Source organism: Mus pahari, chromosome 8 (assembly GCF_900095145.1).
Source record: "Mus pahari chromosome 8, PAHARI_EIJ_v1.1, whole genome shotgun sequence".
NCBI lineage: Eukaryota > Metazoa > Chordata > Mammalia > Rodentia > Muridae > Mus > Mus pahari.
In genome coordinates, this window is record NC_034597.1 from 22,827,589 (window position 1) to 22,838,946 (window position 11,358).

General features: G+C 49.8%; 1 protein-coding gene across 3 annotated transcripts in view; it reads right to left on the bottom strand.

Moving 5' to 3' along the window:
* Positions 1 to 1,305: 1,305 nt before the first annotated feature.
* The window catches only part of Colq (collagen like tail subunit of asymmetric acetylcholinesterase), a 55,634-nt gene continuing 45,581 nt past the window's right edge, over positions 1,306 to 11,358 (bottom strand). For 2 of the 3 annotated variants that reach the window (XM_029541608.1, XM_021203555.2), the window contains 5 exons: positions 8,167 to 8,306; positions 7,459 to 7,578; positions 6,965 to 7,085; positions 4,875 to 4,977; positions 1,306 to 2,661 (listed from right to left, as the gene is read on the bottom strand). In XM_029541608.1, coding sequence (XP_029397468.1) covers positions 2,592 to 2,661; positions 4,875 to 4,977; positions 6,965 to 7,085; positions 7,459 to 7,578; positions 8,167 to 8,306 — 554 coding nt within the window. In that variant the 3' untranslated portion in view covers positions 1,306 to 2,591. Of the gene's footprint in view, positions 2,662 to 4,874; positions 4,978 to 5,089; positions 5,159 to 6,964; positions 7,086 to 7,458; positions 7,579 to 8,166; positions 8,307 to 11,358 lie in introns of those variants that run through there. The other variant, XM_029541609.1, reaches the window with a different exon arrangement.

Below are 11,358 nucleotides of genomic sequence, written 5' to 3' on the forward strand. Positions count from 1 at the left end.
TTTATCCCCTAAACTCTTCTTTTAAAATAGCTTTAAATTGCAGTTAGTCTTCTGTGTATAAGTATGTGGTCACATACATGCTGTGGTGTGCATGTGTAGCTCAGAGAACATGTGGATTCTTCTTCCCCCATGTAGGTTATAGGGATTGGACTCAGGTCGTCAAGCCCAGTGGCAAGAACCATCTCACCACTCCATCCCCCCCACCCACACCCCATACCCCACATCCAGTGGTCAGCCAGGTAGCCATTCTGTTTCTAGAGAATTCTCAGATAGGCTAAATGTAATATTGTGCACTTTGCCAGCACGTGTTTAGGAACCCAGTTCTGATCGACTCAGCAGACGTCATGTTTCTGACTGTTTAAAAACAGGCCTAGGACCCAAAACAGGCCAAGTAGTCTAAAGGCAAGATTTAACTGGAGGCTTTGAGGTTGAGAACCTGCGAATGGTGGTTTTCTAGTTCTTTGAGACTTGCTGGGGAGCAGATAGAGCTTGAAGCCACACTGTTGTCAGCTCACACTAGCAGAAGAGACCCTGGCCACAGAGAAGATACAGAGAAATGAAGCAGGGCCCTTCACCGAACTCTGCCTACCCACCACTGGACACTTCATTTGTGACTCAATAAATACCACCCTGTGGCTGGCATAACATCATTTGGTTGCTAATAGCATCTCTGAAGACCTACTCATAATCTTGGCCACTCGTGGGACAGCCTCAGGGGCAGCTGAGGGAATCCCTTGCCATCTCTGGGGAGTGCCCTGTCAGAGTCACAGAGCAGCATCTACGCAGACAAGCTAGTGCAGCCCCTGGCTAACTCTTCCTACTGAAGCTAGGAGAGGTGCTTCACGAGGTGTGAACTTAGGAAGTGTCCATCCATGTTCTCACCACACTGTAGCCCCTCATCTACCTCCATCTGGCCATCAAATTACCTCAGGGGACATTTCTCTGGCTCATGTGTACTCTGTGACTTCCTGTGAAGAAGGTCAGGCCGCCCAAGGCCTCAAGTGCTGCTCCCCAAGGTGTGGGGCTTAGGACAGAAGGTTTCTTAGTTAGATCTACAGGTGACACTAAGTCTCCACCCATCTCAAACAGGCCCTTAAGCAGGGTTAGAGCCAGGACCTTGCTGGCAAGCCTCACTACCCTGGTTGACATCAGTTTCCTCCAGTGTCCTCAAGGAAGCTGGGTGCTTCTCTGAATCTGAGAAGTAGAACTGAACCCAGTCTTTCCACTCCATCTAGGATTAGTAAGTACTCGCCACAGCACCCAAGGGAGAGTGGCCACAGCCAAGAATCACCTTTATTCCTTGTTTGCCCACCCAGAAGCCCCGGAAGAGGAAACAGCATAGATGTATGCCTGTGAAGACAGCCTCAGGCTGATTTCTCTTGGGAACTACAGTTCACAGCTCTAACTTGCTGGGTGAGAAGATGCCACCTGCTGAGTTCCCAAGACCTAAGCTCACTGAAGAGCTTTCAGCAGCCGAGAGGCAGTCTATGTAGTGGCAAAGGCAGGTGTGCATATTGGGGAGGAGGACAAAAAGCGATTTCCCAAAATAGAGTCAAACCCCATTTAGGAAATATGGGAAAGGCAGTTCTCAGATATGCAGGGTTTAGGATAAAGAATACCAGGAAAAAGGAAGAGGTTGGGCACATAGTGAGGGAACAAGGGGTGTGCAAGATGTGCATGGAAGAGGGTCACAAGGCCCTTCCCTCAGCCAACAAGGATTCGGCCATGGAGCCCCAAACCAAGGAAACCAGCATAAGGAAACACCAGCACATGCCCTGGGGAGGGCGTGTGGGGTGAGTCTCCCACACAGGATACAGTTGTGGAGGGCACTGTCAATACAGGGGTCAAGATGCAGAGAGAACCACAAGGTCAAGATGGCGCCCTCAGAGAACTTCAAGAGGAGGAAGGTTTCTGTCCTGGTAGGGGTCACACACAAGTGACTCAGCTGAGTCTTCACCCTCTTCTTGGGACTAAGCTTGGACCTGGTGGCTTTCTCAGTCCCTCTGACTGATCAACATGAAATTGATCCAGGCTCTGGCCAGTTGAAGGGTCCCTCAGCCGGTCTGAAGCCGGGAGATGCACCAAGAGAATATGCTTACCTCCTGTTTTGTGGGTCTCAAATCTTGAGAGACCCAACAACCTTGGGTCAGACCAGCTATGCTTGGAGGTGCAGAAGCCTGTGCAGGAGCACCCCTAAACCCAGATGAGACCAGAACAAACCACACCAGGCCTGTAGATACCTGTTTGCTTAACAGTGCTAAGCCAAATCCATGGCCTGAGCCGGCGTCTTTCCAGAAGAGATAAGGCATTACAGCCAGCTGTTTAGCCAGATTCGGGGAGGGGGGGAACAGTTTCCAGGGTGGGCATAGAGAAGGTTTCTGGTTCTTTTAATTAAGACAGGATTCAGTGGTCCAAAACTCTTCCAGTCATACTGAGTCAAAAGCATGTCGTAGCAGCAAGAATATATCCTCGTTTTGTCACATGAAGGTTAACGGGCACAGTCCCGGGAGAGGGCAAGGCCAGCTTGATGTGAAGGGTAGAGAAACAGCCACCGGTTCCATGGGCGGCAGCCCACCTGTGCCTGCAGCCTCTCACGTGAAGTAGCGGCAGGGCGTGGAGTCGATGGAGCAGTACTGGGTGCACCGAAGGTCTCCGTGTGATCTGCAGGAGGCGAAGATACTGCTCAGGGCGGGCCAGCAGACAGCACAGTGGGAGGGAGAACACACTCTAAAACTGATCCAACTGCATTGGACTACCACAACCCTCACGAGGGCCAAAGTCGCGGAATTCTTTGCTATTTGGGGTGTGGATCCACTTTAAGCTCTAGCAGAGGGACTAAAGTGGGAGGAATGGTTAGCCCTGATGTTAACACATCCTCTAGGAGACATTCACCCCCTTCTCGAGGTCTAAGGGTGTCCCATGCTGTTTATGAGGTCACTCTCTACTAACGCAAATGTCTTCTATTTGTGTCCACGGACAGCATCGGCTTGGTACAGCTCATGAACTCTTGGAATTTGTCTAGTGTGACTGAATTTAAAAATTCTAATGATTTTAAAATTGAATAGCTACATAAATTAGAGGCTGCCAAGTCAGACAGTGTAGTCTACACATCTGCAAATCCAAATGATAATCCTTAAACAGTGTCTTACCCACGTACTTTCACAACGGTCTCTGATGCTTTCTAGAGATCAAAGTAACAGCTCGGGTGAGATAGTGAATGAGCCCCAGGTTCTATTCAGCTGTTAGCTCCCTGTCAGAGGACACCGCAGGACTCTATGGAGCCATCAAACAGCTCAGCCTGGGTAGATGGGGTAGGTGGCTGGGAGGAGACTTCCTTAGTTCAGGCAGCATTACAGGACAGGTAACTGTGGGAAAAGTGATGTCTACTTCCCGGCCTGTTGAAAGCCTGCCAGAGCTGTTAAGGCTGAGGATGTCGGACTCATGAGAGACTAAGAGAGCTAAAAGTTCAGCTGCTGCAGGATATTTGATCACACCGTGAACCCCCGAGGTTGAGTTGTTTACTGGGAAAACCTGTTTCTAGTTGTGGTGTGGCTCAGCCTGGGTAGATGGGGTAGGTGGCTGGCTCACACCTTTAATCCCTCTGGCTAGAATGCAGACACACCCTCAGTACACATCTTTAATCCCAAACAACGGAAGTAAAGTTAGTTTGTAGAAGGAAGCACCCATGCTTGGAAATTATGTCTAATTGAGTGGCAGACAAAGTGACGAATCAGAGGAAGATTTGACAGAGTCAGAGATAGGATACTCCCAACTCTCATGAGAACAGAGAAGAAAAGGAAGCTACTCAAGAGAGCAGTGCAGACGAAGAAAGAGGAAGAAGGAAGAAGGCAGCTTCACCAGGGGAGTTTGACAGAGACAGAGGAAAGAGAGAGCAAGCTAGCCATAGGTGAAGACAGACTGAGCCGGGGGATGAAAAGAAGCCAGAAGATTAGAACAGACTGCTAGAGTTAATGCGAGGCCAAGCAGAGCAATTCAGGAGAGGCTGAGAGAGAAGTTTTGAGCCAGAATAGCTGAGTTGACCAGCCAGCCAGAGTTCAGAAAGAGCTAGAAAGGGTGAGCTTACTCAGCTGCAAATCTCAGACTGAAAACATTCTAGGCCTAGATAAGATTGTATGGAGGCTGGAAGCTTCCAGGCCTAGGCCTAGGTTAGCAGACAGAGGCAGTACACCTCTGAGACAATAGCATTAGGTGAATAAAAATTACTTTTACAGTCAGCAGGTAAATGACCCCCTAGAGCACCACAGAGCTGACTCCGTTGGGCTCAGGTGATCACAGGGTCATCTAGAGCCATTCTGACTGGAAGGTTACATTCTGGGCAGGGAGCTGGGGTCTTTAGGTAGCTTGGAAGACGCCATTGTGGAAGCCAGGACACATTTGATCACTCACTGGGGACTCTCTGAGGCAGCTAGAGGGGCCCTTGAAGAGGATAATTTCTTGGAGGGACCACGCACTGGCAAAATTAGATATTTTTCCTTTTCTTTTTAAAAATTATGTGTATGTGTCTGTCTATTTGTCTAATTCTGGTCTGATCTTATCTAGATTTATGGAGGTGGGTAGTGTGCTCTGGGAATTCAGCTGGGTGGACAGATAAAGGCTGTGAAATGCTCTTATGCTGCTTGCTGTCATCTCGCCTTGTCCCCCCAGGCCACAACCCAGTCAACACTGTGACCAGGGCTGGAGGCTGCTGCTCTGCCCTGGCACAGCATGCCATGGATGGCCTCTGGGGCACTGTGGTAACTAGGGGAGACTGGACTCTACCCTACCTCAGTGTTTACAAAGAACCAGGAACACAAAGGGTCCTTGAAGGGAAGCAGGGAGGGGAGCTGCTGTAAGAGTGCAGGAGGCCTCCCTACCCAGGGAGATAGGTCTCGCATGTCAGGTAGCCAAAGTCAGAGCCGTCACAGTCCTCCACGCCCTGGTGCCGGTAACCGTCTCCACAGTAGGCCCGATGACAGTCTAGAGGGACAGAAAGTATAGTTCTGAGAAGGGGCAGGATAGGACAGGCTTGAGGAGTCCCAAGAGCACTGCACCCACTTCAGAACCAACTTTCATAAGACCTCAGACTCACCCGAGATGAAGCATCACACTGACGTACCCTGAAGTAAGAACACTGGGATGAAGGCTCTGTATAACCAGCCTACTGGGGACAAGAACCTTCATGTCACCTGCAAAACTAAGATGGCGGCACTGCCTCCCCTTTACAGAACCACTGTGAGCATTGGTAAGGTAAGGCTTAGGAGACTGGAACAGCAGACCCCAATGTCAGAGCATGGTAAAACCTCTGTCAGCACAGAGCTCTGGGGAGGCAAGCTACCGCTAGGTTCAGCCTGCGCTCCTTAGGGACCATGGGACCTCCACAAAGACCTTTGTTTTCCTACGAGGAAAACCCATTCATCCACCCCCCATCCATCCATCCATCCATCCATCCATCCATCCATCCATCCATCCACCTATCCATTCAATCATTCATCCACCCATTCATCCATCCACCCACCCACCCATCCATCCATTCATCCATCCATCTACCCCTCCACCCGCTTATCTATCTATCTATCTATCTATCTATCTATCTATCTATCTATCTATCTATCTATCTATCCACCCATCAATCCATCCACCCATCCACCCATCCATCCATCCACCTACCCATCCACCCATCTAGCTATTCACCCACCCATTCATCCATCCATCCACCCATCCATCCACCCATCCATCCATCCATCCATCCATCCACCCACCCACCCATCTATCTACCCATCTATCCACCTGCCTACCCACATACCTACTACACAGGATCTAGTTATGTAGTCCATACTGGCCTTTGCTTTTTGGTGAGCTTCCTGCCTCGGCTTTCCAAAAGTTGGGATTATAGGTACGAGCTACAAAACCTGACCCACCCTCACTTTTAAAGGGCAAGGAGACCCCACTACTTTCTTTTGGTTATGACGGCTCCTGTGGAGGGGATCCTTAGAAAAGTCAGTACCCGCTAGATGGTCATCCAAAAGTTGTCAGAGGTCTGATGCAGCTACACTGAGAGAGAGTACCCATCTCCCCCTGCCTTTCAACCCTACCCTGGTTGGATCTTCTTCTCAGTGTCTGCCATCTGTCCCCTGAGCTCCTAGAAAGCAAGGACAGCAATGGTGTCCACACACTTCCAGTTCTGACCTCACATGGATGGGCACACTGACCCCAAGCAGCCTCCAGGCAACCTCTTTATACATCAGCTGGAGGATCTTGGAAGACATGAACCATAGTTATATAAAACCTCTCTTACAGTCAAGAAATCCAGGCTCAGCTGGAAATGGCCCTCCTCCTCCTCCTCCTCCTCCTCGATGAGCTGGGAGCCAGCTGTTGAACTCTATCCTGACTCTGAAAACTACTTCCATCTCACCTCCTGCCCTTATGTAGAAAACACACAACAACACAATACAACCCCAAAACAGCAAACCCCCCAGATCACTGCAAATCCTTCAGAGCCAGGTCTTAGCACTGCCCAAGAGTCTGGAGGCAGTGTTAGCTGGCCCACTGCTCTGCTGACAGCTGACAGGCTTGCACCTAATGCCCATCAGAGAAGGAGTTCTGATTCAGCCTTGGCTTCTCCTTCAGCCTCCCTCCCTAGTGTTCAAAGTGGGAGCTATTGCTTTCTCCCCCTGAGCTTGCATTATGGGTTTGCCAAGAAGTCAGGCTTGGAAGAAAGACGGCCAAAGGCAAGGAAGGCCTCTCTGGAGACATGACCCTGAGCACCTCTCCTGTTGACATGCATGGATGGGGTAAGAATTAACACGTGGCCAGGGATCCCACCCTCTGCCCCCAGGTATATTGTCCCTTGCCTTTGCCTAAAACCATCACCGCTAGTAGCCAGGGCTTATGGATTTATTCCCCTCCATCATCACCTCTCCCTGCCCCCCCCCCGGCCAGGTCTCCCAGGCTGGACCCCACTCACCGATGCAGCCGTCACTCACATCGGGATTGCCATCGTCACACTCCTCCCCGGGCTGCAGGACCCCATCCCCACAGGTGCCAGGCTGCTTCATGGTATAACCCACAGGGTAGAAAGGGGTGAGCTGGCCAAGGGAACACAAAAACAGTAACAATGGGTGGTGGCATGGCCGAGGCAGCCACAGGGTAGGAGAGTCTCTGGCCCTGGAGCAGACGCTCTGGGTCTAGGAGGCGTCCCTCATCTTCCTCTGGAGAGGGGGCTGAGAGAGATCATCTTTCCCAAACGGAATCCTGGCTCAGGATGGGCTTCTGTTTGGGCATGGGGCTGAGGAGGGCTGCACAGAAGATGAGGGAGGGAGGACGTTTGACCCTCTCCTACAGACACAGCAAAAGCTCCGTCCTACTTTGATGGTCTAGCTTTCCTCCCTTCTAGTGGGAGCATCTCTCTCCTGGCTAAGGACAGGGGCATCACAGCCTAAGGGTCCAGCCCCAGAGTACCTGAATGGGGAGCCAGCCAAGGCTATCTTTGAAGTACAAAGATCGCTGGTCTCTTCGAAAGGCAATGGCGTTCTGAGTGTTCAGCTTCTCAAGCTCCTCCTGGTTATTGACCACAAAAATCTGCCAGAGAAGATAGTGGTCAGGGTCCAGAGACGCTTCCCTGCAGGACAGGGAAAGCCAGAGAAACTGACTCTCTGTCTGCTGCTCAGGGAGGAATGTCGAGCCAGTTCAGGATGTCTGAGTTGAAACCACAGCTGTCTGCCTTGATTTAACATATTTAAATGTTTTTAAAATCAGGCTACCAAAGCTTAGAAGATGATGTGCCAGACATAGGTAAGCGATTCTTCTGGAGATGGCCTCTTCGACAGTGATCACACAGTGATGATCATTAAATCCAGTACTGTGTGTTGAACTCAGAGCACACGAGCAAGCACTCAACCACTGAGCTCCATCCTCAGGCCAAGCACAATATAATCTCAACCACATCCAAGTTAGGCTTGAAAGTAAAGAGTGTGGAAAATGTCCCTTAATGATCTCACATTCAAAGTGACAGTTTGTCTGTTTTCTTTTGATTTTGTCCCCACTTTGCAATTTCCCGTAGTGAGTGGTAGCCATTGTAACAAAGCAAAGTGAATTTTTCCCCAAGTACATCGTGAAGGCCCAGGATCAAGTTGCGAAGCACCCAGACCACGCCCCGAAGAGCCTTACCGCAGGAACTCGAGGGGAGCCACGCCCATACATGGAGTCCACGTAGGAGGGGTTATTCACATTCACGGGGGATCCGCAAAGGCATCTTCCTGGAGGCCCTGGAAATCCTCTTTCCCCTTTGAGTCCCATTACAAGTTGTCCTAGGAAGTAACAGATTGTTGTGTAACTAGAGCCAAGCAGGTCAGATGATACGAGCAACCTGTGTAAGGAAGAGAAGTTGAGAGCTGGAGGCAGGACAGGCAGAGGGAGAGGCGCCCAGCCAAGATGTAGCGAAGGGAGAACCAAACAGCTAGGAATGGGGCCTCCTCCTCAACCTGCCTGGAAGACAACTATCGGATCCCATAGCAGCCTTAGTTTGACCACTAAGTAACAACCTGTAAGAAAGATGAGGGGTTTGCGGGCCCTCCAGCCCCGAGAGCGGCACCTAGAGGCTGAACCAAGCTAATAGATCATCTGTTGATTGGCTCTAGATTTTCTTGGTGGAGGACATGCCTTCTTTGTGACCATTATTAAAAAGGTCATCTTGTAGATGGATATGCAGTGGATGGAAAACTTTTATCGTATTTTAAAAAAATGATTGCTATTTATTTGGGGGAGGAGGGAAGTTGTACACACCAGGGCACATGGATGGAGGTCAGAGGACAAGTCTTGGGAGTTAGGTCTCTCCTCCCACCGTACAGGACCTGTAGATGGAACTCGGGCCATCAGGTGTGGCAACAAGTGCCTTTTCCCATCGAGCCGTCTTGCCAGTCCAACTGACACTGTCTCTTAAGTTTCTTATATATTTACAGGGGGATTGTATAGTATGTGTTTCTTTTATTTCTCCTGGAAGAAAATAGAACATTTTCTTCCCCAAAACCCATCTCCATCCAGGAACTAAGAAAAGTCAAGATACACCCTGGAAGAGTGTAGTTAGCAAGGCCTCGGTCTGTATTTCTCACGTTAACTCCGCCCCTGCCCTACCTCCAGCCCCAAGACAGGGTTTCTCTGTATAGTCCTGGAACTCACTTTGTACACCAGGCTGGCCTCGAACTCAGATATCCACTTCCCGAGTGCTGGGATTAAAGGCACGCGTCACCACCTGGCTTCACTTTGACCTATAATCATCATTATTTTTTTTATATGAAGTCTGACTAAATTGCCTAGCCTGGTCTTGAACTCTTGGATTTAAGCAATCCTCCTGCCTCGGTCTCCAAAGTGGCTGGAACTTCAGGCATGCACCGCTCTACCCAGTTTTGCCTTGACTTTTTTTTTTTTTTTTTTTAATACAGTGTTCTCCTGAAACAGTCTCACTTGGTAGCACAGGCTGGCCATGAACTTGCTATATAGCCCAAGCTGGTCTCCAACTGGTGGCAATTCTGTCTGTCTCCCAGGTACTGGAATCACAGGCCCAAGCCATCATATCCAGACTCTCCGCCTTTACTTCCCCTCCGCTTACAAGCCTACACATTCTGAGATTATTCCGTTACCTCTCTCTTCCCACAGGAAGTTTGACAAGGGCAGGCCACGGCTTGACACATATTGGAAACAGAGTATCTGGTGATTGAGTAACAAGTTACAGAGCAAAGGTCTTTGTGGAAGTCAATCTGTCTGACAGAAAGATGCTGAAATTGGAGTCATTTGACAGGAGAGAGAGAGAGAGAGAGAGAGAGAGAGAGAGAGAGAGAGAGAGAGAGAAGGGGCTGGATAGATAGAGCGATTGCTTGCTCCTCCTTCAGGAACACCGGGAACAGTGGGATCCATTGGAGACCACTGGACACCAGCCTGTCCTGGGTTGTAGGCAGTTCAGCTGGGGCAGCCAGGAACTGGGAACTGAGTCTATAGATCCTAGAAGGGCGGCAAATAAAGTGAACCCAGGGTGTGATGTCTGGTCTACGCCATAGGGAAGATGCCACATCGTGGAAGGACCCAATGAAGACCCACCCCATCTACCTTAAGCCTCCCTCAGCTGGCTCACAGGCTGGTCCAACAGCACGTCAAGCTTCAGTTCTAACAAAGAATAGGAAAAGAATTCTGTGGGAAAAGCAGAGACTTGGGTTTTGATATTTTCAGACTCCAAAGAGACAAGGAGGAACTTGAGAGAGGCATTGGAGCGGCCTTCTGGAATGTCCTATGACCTCAGAGCTCCACCAGAACCGTAGCTCCGGAAAGAGTCAGGGCTTTTCAGATATTCAGCTAATTAGTGGTGTGACTGATATTTGAATAACTCTGTCCCATTCAGATGACAGACCCAAGAACACGGGTGCTCCCAGGTGCCATGTTGATTCATTCATATCCTGTCTGAATACAGGAAAGAAGTGTTCAAAGTTATAATCGTATTACTGCAAATTACATCTTAGATTTTGCCTGTATTCTTTCCTCATTCCCATCCCCCAACTTCCCCTGTAACCTGAGTAATTAAAATGTTCCTGCCCTCTCCAACACCAGCTGGTTCCATGGTGCTGAGACAGACCTGAGGTGGCCTCCCAACAGGATGTGGCAGGGAGCCTGATGCCCCCACCACAGTCCCCACTGCTTCTGCTTCCTTCCTCCCAGATGTGGGCGGGGGTGGGGGGACATCCAGCATCCTGCCAGCTTCCTGCCTTGATGCTCTGAAGGGCACAGCCTGAACTTCTTCACCCCAATGTAGCTGTCTTAACTACTTTGTGGGTTCTTCTTTCCTACACCCTTTGCCATCCCCATTCTTCCACCTTTTTAACCCTAATCCTAGATAAAAGAGGAAAAAGGACTGAGAGGAAAGGAAACAGATCCTTGAATAAAGTTAGGGATCGGAAGGGGGCAACATTGTTGCTAGACTACTTCCTGCTGACATGGGGCGTCTAGTTCCCTGGAGCAAGTTTGATCTTTGCTATCTGGATATCTAATTTCCTCTTCTTTACACAAGGCAACTTAACAAACTGCAACCTGGCGGAGTGCTAACACTTATATGCCCTTTGAAAAATTCCCAGAGTTCCAAACACCACACAATCACAGAAACTCTGCATCTGGCAAAACCATGCCCCTGCTAGAGCACGAGGCAAATCATCGTCAGCTGCTGTGGACAGTCTGAAGCAGCCCCATACCCCACACCTGGGATTAAAATGAAAACATGTCCCATATTTCTGTGTTTTCTTCAAAGAAACCAAAACTCCTAGATTCTTACTACATCCCAGCCTTACTGCCATGCCCTGGTGTCCGAGGACCCCCCCCCCC